Genomic DNA, 17,539 nt, shown 5'->3' on the forward strand with positions numbered 1-17,539 from the left:
ATCTTTCCTTATATAATCCCACAACTCTGCAAATTAAGCTCTGTGTATTAGGCATCCAAGAATATCCAGCATGAAGATTTATTATAAGCAGCCAACCATTCCACTTTCAAAGTGAAAAAGTAAAATAATTGAACTGAACTGTTTAATCTATGTTTAATTCACACAAAAAAATGTGCAAAGGTAGATCATACTGGCTAATAACAAGGCCTATTATTTTTTTTAATAGGCATAATATCCAAAGATATAGTAACATAAAATAACAAAGATAACATAGTAAATGTGCTTTCTAGCCTCTCTTCACACTCACTTTAAAACTGAAAACAATAATAAAGCATTTTATACTCCATGTATTGTTATTTGAACAATTTTAGGAGGTTTTCAACCATGCATTTTATATTAAAGGACATATTAAAGGTTTATTTTCTGTGAGATTAGGCCTAAACTATCCCTTGCACAATGTAATAAAATTACTCCTTGTTGGATTCTGTGTGTACACTGCAGCCTACCAATGCGCTCTCTCTCTCTCTCTTTCTCTTTCTCTCTCTCTCCTGCACCTTAATTAACCTTTATGTGTGGCCAACTCCACCAGGGTTAAGGTCAGCCAGGTCACGCCAAACGTTGTTTAGTATTATGATGTGCCAACTGGGAAGAGGACGATAAAATGGCTCAGTGACCCTCCCATAAGAACATCCACACGCCTCCCCCCATTACTCAGTGAGTCACCCCTTACCGCCAGCTCCTCCATCCAAACCAAGAAACGTTTGCTGGCAGAAGCCAAGGTTGAGTACAGGGGGGCCAGCTTGCTGTGGAAGCACACACACACACGCAGCTCAACGGATTTATTACCTAGCACAACTCGCAGGCAGCACACAAATGTCAGGAGAGAGGAGAACACCACATTGCAGGAGCTGAGAGGAGAGCACACAGTAGTGAGAACAGGTAGGTAGTTTCTTCCCCCCCTGATGATACAGCAACTGTTGTCATAGGATGACTAAGTGGGAACAGAGAACCAAGGGGCCCCACCTACAATTCCTGAGCTTCTCCTTTGGCTTTTCAGCATACACTTCACAAACTGTAAGAAAACTTTTTCCGTCTTTTTTAAGTTACTTACAGTAATCACCATTTTATGAACATCTCTCTAGACCATCTTATTTCTAAATGCCCAGTTGTTTGAGGAATAATTAGTAAACACCATACACAGGTTTAAAATAGCTGATCACAGATAGTTTTAATTGAGTTGTTCTACGTGAAATGATAAAGTTGGGAATGTGGGTTTTGTTCTTAGTTCAGGTTTGACCGTCTGAGAGATGGTGGTCAAATTGAACAAAATCAGATGGTATTAACTTTCATGTCCTCACCATAATGAAAAGTAACTAAATGATTCTCCAGATATTCTAGATTATGTGAAAGCAACTTCATTTGGCTCCTTCAGTCATACCATAACAGTGTGGACATCCACATGAGGGCATGATGACGCTTGCCTGCCATGTCAAATTTTGAAATCCTGTAAACTCATTAATATGTAGCACATGCTGCACTTTTAATGGAGGGCAGATGACTAAGTAAACACAAGTCTGGAATATAACCAAACAGCTATCCTCATCTTTCCTACTTTGTAAAGGTCTAAAATGTCAGACATCAATTAAACATGTTTCTCGTGGATGAATTTGTAGCCACATAATTCAGTTCAAACCCCTAAAGTGTTGTCATGATTCTTCCTAAAGATATGAAGCTGCAGATGTCCTTGGGAAAAGAAAAAATGGCAATTTATATGGAAGGTAGTTTCATTCATTTTGATGCAGTATTTATTGAAATCACCACAAATATAAAATATCATCACAATGACAATGCCATGCCACAGATATTTGAGCTACTTGACCCACTACCAAAAAAAGACAACACACCATATGGTCTGAATCTTATGATAATTGTAATTTGGCAACAATAAACTTTTTGGAAAATCAGATGACTGCATCCTCCACGGCTAGAACTCACTTGAGAGTTAACAGCAGTCCTCACTGCTGGTGCAGTGTTTGTGCCTTACCTCGTTTTGGTAAGAGCAGAATGCTCAAGAAGTACAGTTACAGTACAAACCCATGACAGAGGTGTTCACGGGATAACAACAATACACCGCCTCACATTTCATTCTTATTGTTCACAACCTGGACCTCATGCATTTAAGAGCTTTACGGCCCTTTTGTGAGTCGAACATCAGATTTGCACAGCATGCACTGCTGAAGGCTACAGCTGGGATTCGTGGTCGAGTCCCAGGGGTCGTGCAACAACTGAGCATGCTCTTACTAGGGAGACACGAACAAGGCTCCCTTACTTCACCGGCTTACGCTGTACACATCAGCCTGGATTAGTTCCTACAGCTCCAATGACAGACCTGTGGGTCAGACTCATTCCATACTATTGTAAGTACATATGTTTTCATTTTAGTTTCAATGATGGGAATAATTCAAAGTACTCATTAAATAATGCTTTAATATTAATAACTAAATAATAAGTCAGAAGATTAAGAGTTTGAGACACTTTAAGACACTTGTGAGACACTTATGGTAAGCATTCCTAATAAAACCATGGATAGGAGCACTTATAGTTGTCAGCATGTGACTTTTACATGGATTCCTTGATAGGATTACTGAGATATTGTAATATTTTTACATTAACTAATTACTGATTACACTTTAAATCAGATAATCAATATTTGGTAAAATATTAAATTTTAAAGTAATTTTTCAACAATGGTCACTGCTCACAGTAAAGCATTGTATGCATGTTATATTTTAAATGTCTTTTTACTTACAGCCCTTAAATGAATATCCAAAGAAGCTACTTTGATTAGGCCAGTCAATTTGAGGGTTTATATGCTTTATAAAAAACAGGTCAAAGTGAGTTACATTGATTTGTATCATCAGTAAGAACTGGTTTACTCTGTTAAACATGGCATGAAATGGTACCCTCACAAGTGTAAACTACATACTGACAGGCTGGCTGATTTACTACAGTTACTGTCTTCCCTAAAAATGTGTCCTTTCTGCTCATATGTAAGATGGCAGAATGCCAATTTTGATAATTTATACTGCCACAGACATCCAACTGTATATCTCATTTAAATCAAGCCAAGCTAATTTTATGGGCCATATGAAATTGGCAATGAATCTGCCTCATAGTGTTGGATAAATATTCAAGTAAATCTGTGATACACTTTTTTATACAGTTTTATCTGTCTAACATATGCTGCACACAGTTACAAGGCAAATATTTCATACACAAGGATATGTTAAAAATAATATGGATTCTTGTTATGGTTCGAAAACTTTATAGTCAGCAATAGACCAATAAAATGCTATTATTTATTTAAATTCTATCTCATCCATATTCAGCAAAACATTCTACGATCACCTGAATTCTTTCCGGTGTAATCCTTGATAGTGAAAACACAATGGTGATATGCATAAGTGTATCGAGTGATTTTCATACAGCGGTATGACGTGTGGGCTGGCACTAACGCTGCTGTCACAGCACTTACTCACACGTCCTCAACATGCGGATGACGGGAAATTATATTTATAAAACACGGCTCTGATTACTCACCTCAGCAATCACGACTCCCTTTATGCTGACCATGTCTTACGAGCCCATGGTGTCTGTGCAAATCGTCTTAGGTGTACACACAGAAAACATGCCATTTTAAAGAACACGGAATATATGCTATTTTAAAACTAAATAAAGAGGGTGTGAAAAAAAGAGGCGACGCCTTCTCCTGTGAAGATCGGGTGATGATGCGTGGGGTGGTGACACTGAGCTCAGGTGTCTGGTGCAGGCTCATTTTCATTCCAGGGTAGGAACCAAGAACACCGCTTGGCGTACAGCGTTCGGCTGAGTTTTGGACGTGTGCCTCAGCCTACTGTAAGTCATCAGCAAAAAGTAAACCAGTCATGAGCTAAAAATACATCAGTTAATCTAGAGAGACTGGAACAATGACAGGATGACCTATAGCAAAGCACACATATAATTAAGAATTTTCTGGGTTAGGATTACGTTTCATAAAACAAAAATTAATAGCCCAAAGAGTTTATCTGTGCCATTACTAGAGCAGAATGTATTACCACAGATACATTTAAACTTGAACTGAATTATTAAAATTCCAATTAACTGATTTACCTGAAGTAACACTTTTTGGTTTCCGTTATCCACTTAATTTGCTGTATTTTGAGCCAAACATGCCTTAAACAGCTCACATGTTACTACACCCTCTCCTTAAACCAACCAGAGTAAGGTACTGGTGTCAGAATTACAGCTGTCAGGAACTCGTGTTTTATGGTGAAAATGAGGATGGAGAGCTGATGGCATGTGTAGCAAGGCCCAGGGGTCTTCTAGCATCACACTGTCTCTTGATAAAATGTGTTTATTGTCAGTTATATATCACTCTGAAGCATTGCATCCTCTCTCCTATCATACTGTCAACTATACGGCACTCCAGATAAAACAATAAAGTCAGGTGTTTTCCAGAGGCCAAGAGGATGGCGGGAACTGAACACAAAATAATAAATAAAGCTCCTACATTCCTACGACAAGCCCACTCCGCCCCCCCCCCCCCTTACTATAATGAAGAGCTCAACATTTGGTACACGTCAACATGACATACCTAGCAGAGACTGTCTGAAACAGGCACATGTTTGTGTGTATTTGTGGGTGTTGTACCTGGGGGGAGATGAATGACTGGAACTGCTGAAAGGTTGCTGACTAGGCCTAAAGCCTCTCTAATGCAACATAATGCATGCCACTGTCACACACCATCACTCACAGACACACTGGATATTTACTACGTCTAACTACCTCCCCACACTCTATTTTCTTCATTAGTGTCTAGCTTTTTCTGCTGTAGGATAAACAATACCTATACTCGGATTTACCTTGTGGGAAAATGCCTATCTATTTTTTCCCAGGAGGCTCCACTGAGGTGTCAGCAGCTGAACAGACACCAAAAGCAGGGAACAAATTCAAAGACAAGTGAGAAATGGTTACTGGAGATACCAAAGGAAATTTTACAATATTCTCTCTCTCTCTCTCTCTCTCTCTCTCTCTCTCTCTCTCTCTCTCTCTCTCTCTCTCTCTCTCTCTCTCTCTCTCTCTAGAGATACTTCAAAAAGATTGAGCTGAAAAAATTTGGATGATGTCAAAAACTACGGACAAGACAGCAAAAGGGAAAGGTGATAAGTATAATGCACTCTCCCATGGGGCAACACACTCAGCAAACATCCCAGTGTTCCAATACTGGAATAAATACATTCTGATACTTACACAGGATTTTTCAGGAATGGTACCATACATAAATATGTAGTATCTCATGCGAGATTTGTGTACTTACTATTTTTGTTTGTTGTTTGGTTTGTTTATTTAGTAGAAGAAAGGGGGACATGCAGTACCCATAAAACTCTACAATTTAGAATATTATAGAGTATCTACATTTAAAAATGTGTAGATATTTCTGACTATTTTAAGTGCTGTATTGTGCAGCAGTTATATAACTCATTGAACACTGAAATTATACTAATTCACATTAAGGAAACTAGTTATAATTGACAAGATGAGTTAGGTTAGGTTAGGTTTTAAAGAATTCAGAATTTTGATGGAAGATCAAAGACAAACTGTTTGCACCATGTTATTTCAAAGATCAACCCTCATGAAGATAGGAATCCTAAAATCAGATGTTTCAGCGTAAGAAGAAGCATTGGTTGTGCTTCTGTAATTTTTACAGTTCATCAATTCTTTCTGCAATCAGCTGTGACCATGGAGAATGGAGCAATGTCCATGTAGCCTTGCCTTCATCAGCAATGTGGAGGGAGAGTAGGTCTTACACCCACACGCACTGAACCATATTAGTTTTGTCTTCAAAGATGTTGACAGTGTGCAAAGGAACATCTATATACCCTATCTCAAAACTTGGCCACCACAGAAGAACCACAAGAAGGTTCATTGCTTAATGGACGAACACCTTCACGAATGAAGGACTGAGGTGCCACAGTATCAGATAGGATCATCGCGAGCACCCCAGCACAATTACACTCAATGGAAACCAAACCCTCTAACAGAAACGGCTGGTACACAGCTGCAGGTATAAAACTCTCAGAGATGTTTGAACTCACACCAGCAGTCATATTGGACTGTACTGGGATTGCCTTGTCGGCCCTGCTTGCATTTCAACTTAAAACAACCAGCGGCAACTTGACCAATTCAGTAGAAATGAAAATCTCATGTCCACTCAAATAAACCATTTGAAAACTGGGTTTATCTAGAATTCTATAATTGATTCTACAATAGTTTATGATTGATTCTAGAATCAATGCCTTGTGTGGGCTACCATGGGTTACACAAAATCATCTCTGGGTAAGGACAAACTCATCTGCCAAAATTGCCACCTGAGACAATGAGCAAGCCATACGTTCATTTAAATACTGTAATGCCGAATAGACGAGGAACAGACGCTTGCAGACTTGATATAATAATTTTTAACTGAGACTGACTCGTGGCTCAGTCCCACAGCTGTAAGCAGCGAGAGAAAACAGTCCAATAGAGCAGAGCAGTCCGAGGCAGAATTCCAGAAACAACCAAATTTAGCAGAGGTACCAGAGGACAAATCCTAGGAGAAATCGTAGAAGAACAAACCAGATCGAACCATAGAACCAGATCAGACATAAAGAATGCTCAGTATGCTTTCAACCAGTGTCGGCAATACTTCACAACAAGGTCTGTGACAGAGGGTCTTAAATAGTGCACGAGAATGAGCAACAGGTGTCTAGTAAGAGGAGGATCTCTGCCATCGCTGCTCAGCATGATGGGAAGTGGAGTTCCCAGAATCGGGGGGCATGACAAATACACTACAACACTATAAATCTTTCAAAAAGCATACGTTTGCATAATGAGTAAAAATCTAAATCAAAATCATCTTCTCATGTATATCTATATTCACACTGAGCCATAGTCAACACTACACACAACTCTAAGTCATAGCGTGCATAAATGAATATGCAGGTTGATTTTTGCCTATTGCAATATGTAATATTACATATTACAGTGCCATAATCTTCCTAGTTATTTCTCTGTATTTATTTTCTAAATACACAAATAAGTGTATTTCATTTAGATAAAATGTTCATTGTGGTAATGAACAGGACACACAAGTTGCATGATGTATATGATGAGTTGATTTATACTAATTCAAAAATGGTTATTTTTGTTCCATGCAGCATGGGTCAACAGACAGATAAGGAAAGTCAACAAAGACATATCCCTACTCAAATATTCAGAGATGTGTGTGCAAGTGTGCAGATTTTATCCATTGTTTTAAAGTCAATCCCTTTTCATTTAAGTGTGTCCTTCCAAACAGCATCTATTATAGTATAAATAATGAGTTTATATGGAACTCTAACCCTATATGTTTCAGTGAAACTGCAGCCCAGAAAATTTTAATTGGTTATAGCAGCATATCATGTCAGTAGCATGTCATAATAGACAAAATAGGTTATACATACATACATATATGTGTGTGTGTGTGTGTGTGTGTGTGTGTGTGTGTGTGTGTGTACCTTCAAGCTCAATAATCTGCACTGATAAACTGCACTGATACAGTTTCCACTTGAAGGTGCTCAGACTTATTATGAAAAAAAACTCAGGGAAAATGAAAATACACAGAACATAGTGCTTCAGGTTCACAGTTATCCTGTTTTGGTCATCAGAATCAATTGGGTTTTTCATTGTGTAAACTACATGTAAATGTGTAGAACCGATGTAATCCAGTTTGCATGCACTCAATGCTGAAAAATGCATTCAAGTATCCTTTCCTCAAGCATAGTTTTCTGCTCTCAAACATTTTGAAAGAAACAAATGTAACTCCTCAAGATTGCACCTCATTCGCCTCTGTGCTGGTATTTACTGTGTTATCCACTATCATTTGATAGTGAGCGGTGTATTCAGGTGAAGCAAGACAATCTAAAGAAGTTAACTAATTTCAACATTAATTCACCATTGTAATATTTTAGCATCTTAACGGTGCTGCCAACTACATCAAGGAGTGAATTTTACATAATTGAAATTAACCCACAAGACAATGACTTCAGGTATCCTTTTAAATCACTGAGATGTAAGACATTTTTAAATAATAACATTAATAGCTAAACCTAACTGCACTCTAGAAACCCATTAGCCAAAAAAAAAAAAAAAAAATCTAAAATTACTTTTGTTGGTTATGTCCTAGCAGCAGCAGAGATAATATGCATTATATGTAATAATGTGTAATTCTGTAACATCCTGTTAACAGAAATAATATATATACTGTAGATAGCAGCAATTTCCCCCATATTGAACAGCATCCATCGGGTCCCTAATTTAATTAATTCACATCTGCAAAACATACATTTTAGCAGGTACCTGTGTGTCAGGTAAAAACTGTGGGCTTTGTGTGTTTATGCTCAATTGAAATATGTGAACATGTACTATATGTTTCTCATTGTTTTTGTTCATTTATCCATATTTATGAAAACTTGGTATGTGAGTTAACAAAATGTATTGTGTCAGGTTTATAAAAAAACTCTTTACAAGAAAAAATTTAATTCCTTCTCATAGGAAAACTACCCACCAGAACTGACATCAGAAAATTTCTCGGATCCTTAACATAGCCAATTTGTTTCTTTGCAATTTTCTATATTTTCTTTACTGGCTATACATTTGTATACCCTGTATCTTTGAAAGCACAGGTATTGGAATTTCTGTCACTGTTCTTTTAAATGTTATTGTATGTTCTTTTTTATAAATCTTCTCTGTGATGTCAATCATCACAATGCTCATCGCCAATCATTTAACATCAGCTGTAGGAGGAGATAACCCAGAGGGCAAGCCTGCTAACCCACCAGGCAATCCAGGTGATAAACCAGCTGAAAGCCCAGGTGAAACCCCTCAAACTAACCAACCCAGTGCTGCACCTGAGGCCAGTGAAGGGGGTGCACCTGCTGCTCAGGCCCCTGAGGCCACAGCAGATGAAGGAGCTGCCAAGAAGTCCGAGCCTGCAAAGGAAGCTCCACCCCCTCCAGAGAAAGGTACAGACTGCTGCAAAACAACAAAGTTTTTTTTTTTCAGCAAAGTCATTTGGGACAAGAATGACCTTGTTGCTTTTAGTCAACACGAGGCAATGTTGTTGGCTCATGTTGTTATTCTAAAGCCCTCTAGACCCTTTCGGGCTAATCCCATCATACTATCACACCACTGACCTTTCATCAGAGTATATAATATTAGAGAAGCATGTTTAACTGTTGGTTCAAATTTGTGTGTCCAAATGATCTGCAGATCCGGGTGTTCACTTCTCTGTTGGCCTTGAAGACTGCAAGGCTATTGTTGGAGAGTCTGCTGAGCTGGTCTGCAAACTCAGCAAGGCAGACTGTGAGGGGCTCTGGTACAAAGATGGAAAAGAGGTACCATTAAACTAACTAACTAAATGCCTAAAATGTCCCAAAAGCTTGCTAGTGTGAAAAAGAGGAATTATGCCTTTCTTTATTGTCACACTAAAATCAAGATCCAAATAGACATTTTTTACCTAATCATTTATTAAATGTTTTGGTTCCTTTATGGTATTCTCTCCATAGCTAGCTGCTTCCACTGAGGGTGTAGCTATCAGCAAAGATGGTGCTACTCATAAACTAAAAATTCAAAAGGTGACAGAGGAATTTGCTGGAAAATATAAATTTGAAGTTGAAGGCCGTAAAACTGAAGCTGTCATCATTGTGGAAGGTATGCTTGGACCATTCATCTGGTAAAAAGATTTAAAAATTTTGTAGTTATTAATAATCTGTTCTCTAAAATGTTTTTTTTTTCCTCTAGATCCACCAAGATGTGATGCAAAGGACCTTGAAGCACTTGCAAAACCAAGGGTGATAAAAACTAATCAAAGAGTTGAATTCAAAATACCATTTATTGGCCATGAACCCATGAAGGTACAGTGGTACAAAGAAGGAGAAGAACTTGCACATGATGTAAACTGCAAGATTGAGATTTCTGAAGGCCATAGCCGTCTGGTTCTAATCAAACAACAGCGCAAAGACTCAGGAGAAATTAAGATCAAAATTAAAAATGAGTTTGGCACAGCTGAAGCCACTTCTTCTTTAGTTGTGCTTGGTAAGCATATAAGCATGAGGTAGTTAAGTGTTAAAGCTACGATTATTTATCTTTCATAACATCACATCTAACATCTGAATCTGATGTCTGACAGACAAACCTACACAACCCCTTGGACCCCTTGAAATTATTGAGGCCACTTCAAATTGCATTGAGATCAAATGGCGCCCACCAAAAGATGACGGCGGTTGCCCAATTACGAATTATCATCTTGAGCGCAACCAGGTTGGACGAAACACCTGGAAGAAGATTGGCCAGATTCCTGCTGAGGCTCATTACAAAGACACTGATGTGGAACACGGTAAAAGGTACTGCTACCGCATCAGATCGGAAACATCAGAAGGCATTAGTGATGTACTGGAAACGGAGGATGTCCAAGCTGGCACTAAAGGTATGACATTTATGTAATATTTGACAGTGATAGTCACTGGACTGCAGTATACCTATTTTAATATGGTTTTTTAAATGTAGAAATCACAATTATGTAGAATCATAAACATTATCATTTGTTTCATTTACCAGCATATCCTGGTGCACCTTCTGCTCCGAAAGTTGTGAGTGCCTTCAAGAACTACATCACCCTGTCATGGGTCCCTCCCACCAACACCGGCGGGTCCAACATTCTGGGCTATAACTTGGAGAAACGCAAGAAGGGGAGTAACCTGTGGGGCCTTGTTCATCCACCTGAGGAACCCATCAGACGTTTGTAGCTTTCTTTGATAATTTAATCTATTTACGTGTTAAATAGTAATAACCTTGTCAAAAATCCAAGTAATAATAACTCATCCGTCGTCCGCAGCTAAGAAATATGACTGCAAAGATGTTATTGAGGGCATGGAGTATGAATTCCGCGTGTCTGCCATCAACGTCTCTGGAGCAGGGGAACCAAGCGCTCCATCAGAGTTCGTGTTTGCCAGAGATCCAAAACGTAAGCCAAGCTATCAGTTGCTTAGCAATGGCGAGGGTAGAAAACCCAGCCTTAATCAGTTTAGTACAGCAAAGCATAATTCATTTTAGTCCACTGTTCTTTGCTGCCTCATAAGAGTTCGGACTGGTAGATATTGGAGTTGGAGATATGGAGTTACTCCATTTTTCCTCAGCCTTTTTTATTTTAATAAGACTTCTTGCTATTGGATCTGGTTTATCACTTCAACATGCATTTCAATATTTATCATGTCAACATGAATAACAATATCGCCGTCTCTCCTATCTAGACCGTCCTGGTAAAGTCACTGACCTGAAAGTGACAGACTCCACTTACAACACTCTGTCACTCTCTTGGACTAAACCAAAAGAAGAAAAGGGAGTTCACGATGAGCCCAAGGGATATTTTGTTGAGATCCGACCTGCAGAGAGTACAGAATGGGAGCGCAGTAACAGCAATGCCATCATCATGACCTTCTTCACAGTGAAGGGTCTGAAGCCTATGGCTATGTACTGGGTGAGAGTAACAGCTGTTAATGAAGGGGGTGAGGGAGAACCTCAGGAACTGAAGAATTACATTTTGGCTATGCCACCTCCTGGTGAGTCACTGGATAGATTTATTTTAAAGAGAAATAGGATGGAGATGTTATTCATTTAACAGGTTATCTCTATTCATTCTGCAAAACAAATATTTTTACTTCCCACAGAAATATAGAATAAATAAAACGTGTTGTACTTAATTCTCATTAATTTATGCAATATCAAAATACTGTTTATTTATATTTAATGATAATATATTTATTAATTTATTATTATATTATTATTATTTTTAGTAAGACCAAGGTTTACAGATATCAAGATCAAGAGCTTCATGGTTGTTCGAGCAGGAAATGCAGCACAATTCAACATTAACTTTGTGGTAAACACCTAATTTCTTCTTATTATGAAAAACACAAAAACACTATTTCTTATTGTGAAAAACACAATGAACAGTTAACTTTATGTATTTATATACACGAATGTGCAGACTCAGACAAAGACAAGCAGGGAACACTGTGTAAACGTACATTATATAGATAAACTAAACAAGACCCAAGTGACAACGAGACAGGCCACAGATGAACACACACACATGGAACCACACCCAAGGCAGTGGCGCAAAAAGGGGGTATGCAGCGTATGCGACGCATAGGGGCGCTGCACTAGAGGGGGCGCCAAATCGATGCTGGAAAATTATTTGCCGAGTTGGTGGGGTGGGGGGTGGAGTGCGGGGGGCGACGATAGTATGTTTGCATACACCTCAGAAAGTATGTAGTTGCAACCCTGACCCAAGGAAATACACATATGGACATTACCAGACGTAGACCACACCTATACATGCCCAAAGGGAGGGGCCTGGGGCTGTACCATGACAGATATACTGATTTCAAGTGTTTATTTCTTTTAAATTGATTATTATAACTGACAACTAATGAAAACCCTAAATTCAGTATCTCAGAAAATTAGAATATTACTTAAGACCAATATTAAAAAAAAGGATTTTAGAAATGCTGGCCAACTGAAAAGTATGAACGTGAAAAGAATTAGCATGTACTGCACTCAATACTTAGTTGGGGATCCTTTTTGCCTGAATTACTGCAGCAATGCGGTGTGGCGTAGAGTTGGTCAGTCTGTGGCATTGCTCAGCTGTTATGAGAGCCCAGGTTGGTCTAATAGTGGCCTTCAGGTCTTCTGCATTGTTAGGTCTGGCGTATTGCATCTTCTTCTTCACAATACCCCATAGATTGTCTATGGGGTTAAGGCCAGGCGAGTTTGCAGGCCAATTAAGAACAGAGATAACATGGTCCATAAACAAAGCACTGGCAGCTTTGGCACTGTGTGCAGGTGCCAAGTCTTGTTGGAAAATGAAATCTGCATCTCCATAAAATTGGTCAGCAGCAGGAAGCACAAAGTGCCCTAAAACGTCTTAGTAGATGGCTGCATTGACCTTAGACCTCAGAAAACACAGTGGACCAACACCAGCAGATGACATGGCACCCCAAACAATCACTGGCTGTGAAAAGTGTACACTGGGACCTTGATTTCCAAAGGAAATGCAACATTTACTTTCATCAGAGAACATAACTTTTGTCTTTACCCCAGGCAAGACACTTCTGATGCTGCCTCTTGTTCAAGAGTGGCTTGACACAAAGAATGTGGCAGCTGAAACCCGTGTCTTGCATACATGTGTGTGTGGTGGTTCTTGAAGCACTGACTGCAGGTGCAGTCCAGTCTTTGTGAATCTCCTCCACATTTTTGAATGAGTTTTGTTGCACAATCCTCTCCAGGGTGCAGTCATCCATATTGCTTGTACACATTTTTCTACCACATCTTTTCCTTCCCTTCGCCTCTGTATTACTGTGCTTGGACACACAGCTCTGTGAACAGACAGCCTCTTTAGCAATGACCTTTTGTGACTTGCCCTGCTTGTGTAAGGTGTCAATGGTCGTCTTTAGAACAACTGTCAAGTCGGTAGTCTTCCCCATGATTGTGGAGCCTACAGAACTAGACAAAGAGACCATTTAATGGCCTCTGCAGGTGTTTTGAGTTAGCAGTTTAGAGTGTTGCACCAGATCTCTTCAATATTGAACCTTTTCACAATTTTCTAAGATTCTGAGATTTCTCATTAGCTGTCAGTTATAATCATCAAATTAAAAGAAATAAATGCTTGAAATGTATCAATCTGTGTGGTATGAGTGAGTATAATATACAAGTTTAAAATTTTGAATGGAATTACTGAAACTTTTTCATGATATTCTAATTTTATGACCAGCACCTCTGTGTGTGTGTGTGTGTGTGTGTGTGTGTGTGTGTGTGTGTGTGTGTGTGTGTGTGTGTGTGTGTGTGTGTGTGTGTGTGTGTGTGTGTATATACACACACACACACACACACATTTTCTATCACAATACATATTACAATGCAATTTCTTTTTCAAATATTTTTCATAATTTTCAAGAGTTCCATAATTTTCATTTGTTTCCAATTAGAACAGTATTATACAATAAGATACAATGGGATTAATAATTTAAAACTGGTTGTGGTTCAACTGAAACTGATCGTTATACTGTGTGAGATCAGTGCTCCTAAGGGACATTTGACATAAACATGTATTTTCATGCCTTTCTTAGGCTTCTCCAAGGCCTGAGATTATTTGGCTCAAGGACGGTGTTCCTGTGCCCAAACGAGTCACCATTAGCAACACTGAGGGATGCTCCCAAATCCTGATCGCTTCTGCAGAGCGCTCCGATAGTGGAATCTACACCATCATAGTGAAGAACATTGTAGGCCAGGAAACCTTGAGTATTGAAATTAGAGTAACAGGTAGATTCAGGACTTAATTCCATGACTTTTTTTATACTTGCATGGGACATATTTGGAAAGATTGTTTGATTTTATTGTTAGTGTTTATGTAATGGAAAAAGTAGCACCAATTGAAATCAAATTCACTATTTGTGATTTCATATATTTACATCGTGCAAACATAAGAACATCTGATACCTGTGCATCTCCGCAGATGAGCCCAAGCCCCCAGGCCCCATAGATCTGGATGAGAACGTACCAGGCACAGTAACAGTGTCCTGGACACCCTCAGTAGACGAGAAACGGGACGATCGTCTGCACTACATGGTGACTAAGAGGGACTCGAGCAAGAGGACTTGGCATACAGTGGCTGATCGCATCTTCAACAACAAGTTCACAGTCTGTAACATCATGCCAGGTCGGGAGTACCAATTCCGAGTCTATGCCAAGAATGATATGGGACTGTCTGCCCCATCAGAGTCCCAAAAGTGGCTCATTACAGCAAAGAAAGGTTTGTAATGAGACTCTATTACTGCTGTCTCTGTGTACTCCTGTAGATGAGACTTTACTGGGTCATATATTTCCCACATGGCTTTTTGTTTTTGGTATCATAGTAACAGTTCACTAAATTTGAACAAATGCTCTTGTACAATGGTATATTTTGGATGTTTAATAATTGTTTATGTACTAATTCCTTAGCAGTTATTAGTTTACTGGTCTTTATTAGGTATACAAATTCATTAGCCTAAAAGCCTGCATACATTTTAGGTTACCTGCTGACCTGCTGCTGGACTTCTCATTCTCACAAGAAATTCTGATATGGCTTCATCTTTATATGTGAATTAATTTAAATCATTACATGCTTGTATATTTTTTTCTTTTAATCAGAGGATAGTTAACGGTGTGATGTCTCACTCTAACAGTGCTACATCTCTCTCTGCAGAGAAGTTCACATTGATCCTTCCGGAGTCAAAGACCTGTAACCTAGAGAGGCCTCCTAAATTCCTGGTTCCCTTGAAACTCCACTCTGCCCCGGACGGTTACGAGTGCTACATGAGCTGTGCTGTGAGGGGCAGCCCCAGCCCTCACGTCACCTGGTACCGCAACAACATCAACATCAACACCGACACCAACTACTACATCACCAACACGTGTGGTGTCTGCTCCATGCTCATCCTCAGAGTGGGCACAAAGGACACAGGAGATTACAAAGTCGTGGCAGAAAACCCACTAGGAAGAGCAGAGTGCTCCACCCATCTCACAGTTAGAGGTGAGATCTTTAAGTCCCACCTCCACTCTGCATAAAAGACCTAGTAATAAAGCTTGCTTAAATCATACACACACACACACACACACACACACACACACACACACACACACACACACACACACACACATATATTCAATTCATTGTAATTCCTAAGTTATGCACACAATTTCTCTGACCTCTGTGCTCTGCTATTACAGTGTTGTTGTATCTTACAAACTGTAAAATATAACTCATCTTAGAGTCAGAGAATATAAGCATGATTACAATGTTGTCATATTGCCACATACAGTAGAACTTGACATTAATCCGTATATATATAAACCAGTGATTGCATATTTAACATAGATTTTTGATAAAAGTACTAAAGAAATCCAAATTTGTTTGCTATAATGATTGGACTAAACTCTTATAGTGATAATTATGGTGATTACCCCCCAATTTATTCTAAACATCAACTTTGTATCTTCATTAGTTCATTAGTGCACAGTTAAAGACTACTTCATTACTGTATAGTTTAGGACTAGTTCATCTGTTGAACTGTCATCCACTTGCAATCCCCTTTTCCAAGGATAGTTCCTAACCACTGAACCGCTGTTGACCAGACATTACTGAGGTGACAGACCACTGTAAATACAGCAGTGATGACAACATATTACATTCACAACATTGGGTGTGGCAGTGGTATTTGGGGGTGTCGGTCAGAGTGGAGTTACTAAACATTAGTAATGGGAGTGGTCTGTCACCCCAAAGGATCCGGCGTCAGAAAACTGGCCACTGATGAAGACAAACACAACCTGTGGATAGCAACAGATGGGTGGCAATTAATTGGGTGTTGAGTTTACAGCAGTAGGCTGTTAATTGTCATGCATGCACTGTGAATTTGTGCCAACAGAGTGAGTCTATTTGTAAATGCATGTGGCAAATGCAATTAAAATACACAGTATGCCATAGGATTACCTGACTAATTGTTAATTTATTGTGTTTTATTTTTTTTCAGAATAAAAGCCATGGCTGTAAAGCATCAAGGATTACTTCTACCAAGTCTTTATAATTATTGATGGATTGAAGTATTTTGTAGAAGTAATGTATTGTATACATTTTATAAACAAATATTTCATTACATGTAATATCTGACAATATTTTAATGGGTTGTACTCCACTCTTTAATTAGATAAGCAATTGTTAAGCTACGCACAATTTGCAACAAATGCCCATAATAAAATTTAAAATATAATGAGAATTGTTTTTTTTTGTTTTTCCCTTCAATGTGCATGAAAGAATAACAAATTTATAGTTTCATCAGTGTTTGGCTCTTAATGCTTTACTTATATGAATTAATTCTGTTTTCTGCAATCCTCAAAATACTTCAGTGATTTGTTATTCTGATAACTGTCAGGCTTTATGTTTGTTTTGTTTTCGGTTTTAAACTGGGATGTACTCATTAAAAAACTGAGAGAAAATATGACTTGAAATATTAACTATCCATACATGTTAATTCTTGAGAAGAAATGTAAATAAACCATTTGTGACGGTGGCACTGAGGGAGTGAGACGCCAGCGAGGTTGCCCAGACTCTTTATTCCCCATAGCAACAAGCAGTGAATGCAGCAGCGAACAGCAGTGGACTCAGACAAAACTAACGTGCAGAACACTGCCAGTAAGGTTCTCTGTGCAGCACCATGAGAACAGATGTGTTCTGGGGCCGTCCAGGCAAGCACAGCACGTCTGTGGGCTTAAATAGGGGAGAGAACAAGAGACCGCCAACGAGGCCCAGGTGCTTGCGATCAACAATCAGGTGATTGGAAGCTGGGCAGGTGCAGTGTGTGTGTGTGTG

At 38.9% G+C, this 17,539-nt stretch overlaps 1 protein-coding gene across 2 annotated transcripts; it reads left to right on the forward strand.

Annotated features, from left to right (window-relative positions):
- The first annotated feature begins 710 nt into the window (after positions 1–710).
- Positions 711–17,262, forward strand: LOC143521413 (immunoglobulin-like and fibronectin type III domain-containing protein 1). Of its 2 annotated transcripts, none has more exons than XM_077014250.1 (15): positions 711–939; positions 5,145–5,219; positions 8,874–9,101; positions 9,349–9,473; positions 9,645–9,789; positions 9,880–10,173; positions 10,268–10,564; positions 10,696–10,875; positions 10,973–11,101; positions 11,388–11,696; positions 11,931–12,016; positions 14,265–14,457; positions 14,651–14,947; positions 15,380–15,706; positions 16,704–17,262. In XM_077014250.1, the coding sequence occupies exons 2-15, from the start codon at positions 5,180–5,182 to the stop codon at positions 16,706–16,708; spliced, it is 2,655 nt and encodes an 884-aa protein (XP_076870365.1). In that variant the 5' UTR covers positions 711–939; positions 5,145–5,179; the 3' UTR covers positions 16,709–17,262. The 2 variants fall into 2 exon arrangements, with proteins under 2 accessions (XP_076870365.1, XP_076870364.1); XM_077014249.1 differs by lacking the exon at positions 711–939 and adding an exon at positions 2,066–2,417.
- The last annotated feature ends 277 nt before the right edge of the window (positions 17,263–17,539 follow it).

The sequence above is a fragment of the Brachyhypopomus gauderio genome, chromosome 8 (genome assembly GCF_052324685.1).
Source record: "Brachyhypopomus gauderio isolate BG-103 chromosome 8, BGAUD_0.2, whole genome shotgun sequence".
NCBI classification, from domain to species: domain Eukaryota; kingdom Metazoa; phylum Chordata; class Actinopteri; order Gymnotiformes; family Hypopomidae; genus Brachyhypopomus; species Brachyhypopomus gauderio.

Excerpts from the sequence above, each read along its gene's own strand:
- LOC143521413 (XM_077014250.1), top strand. The coding sequence starts at position 5,180 with ATGATGTCAAAAACTACGGACAAGACAGCAAAAGGGAAAG. Across the intron at positions 10,876-10,972 it reads ACCTGAGGAACCCATCAGAC|CTAAGAAATATGACTGCAAA; the intron begins GTTTGTAGCTTT and ends CGTCGTCCGCAG. Across the intron at positions 11,697-11,930 it reads TTTGGCTATGCCACCTCCTG|TAAGACCAAGGTTTACAGAT; the intron begins GTGAGTCACTGG and ends TATTATTTTTAG.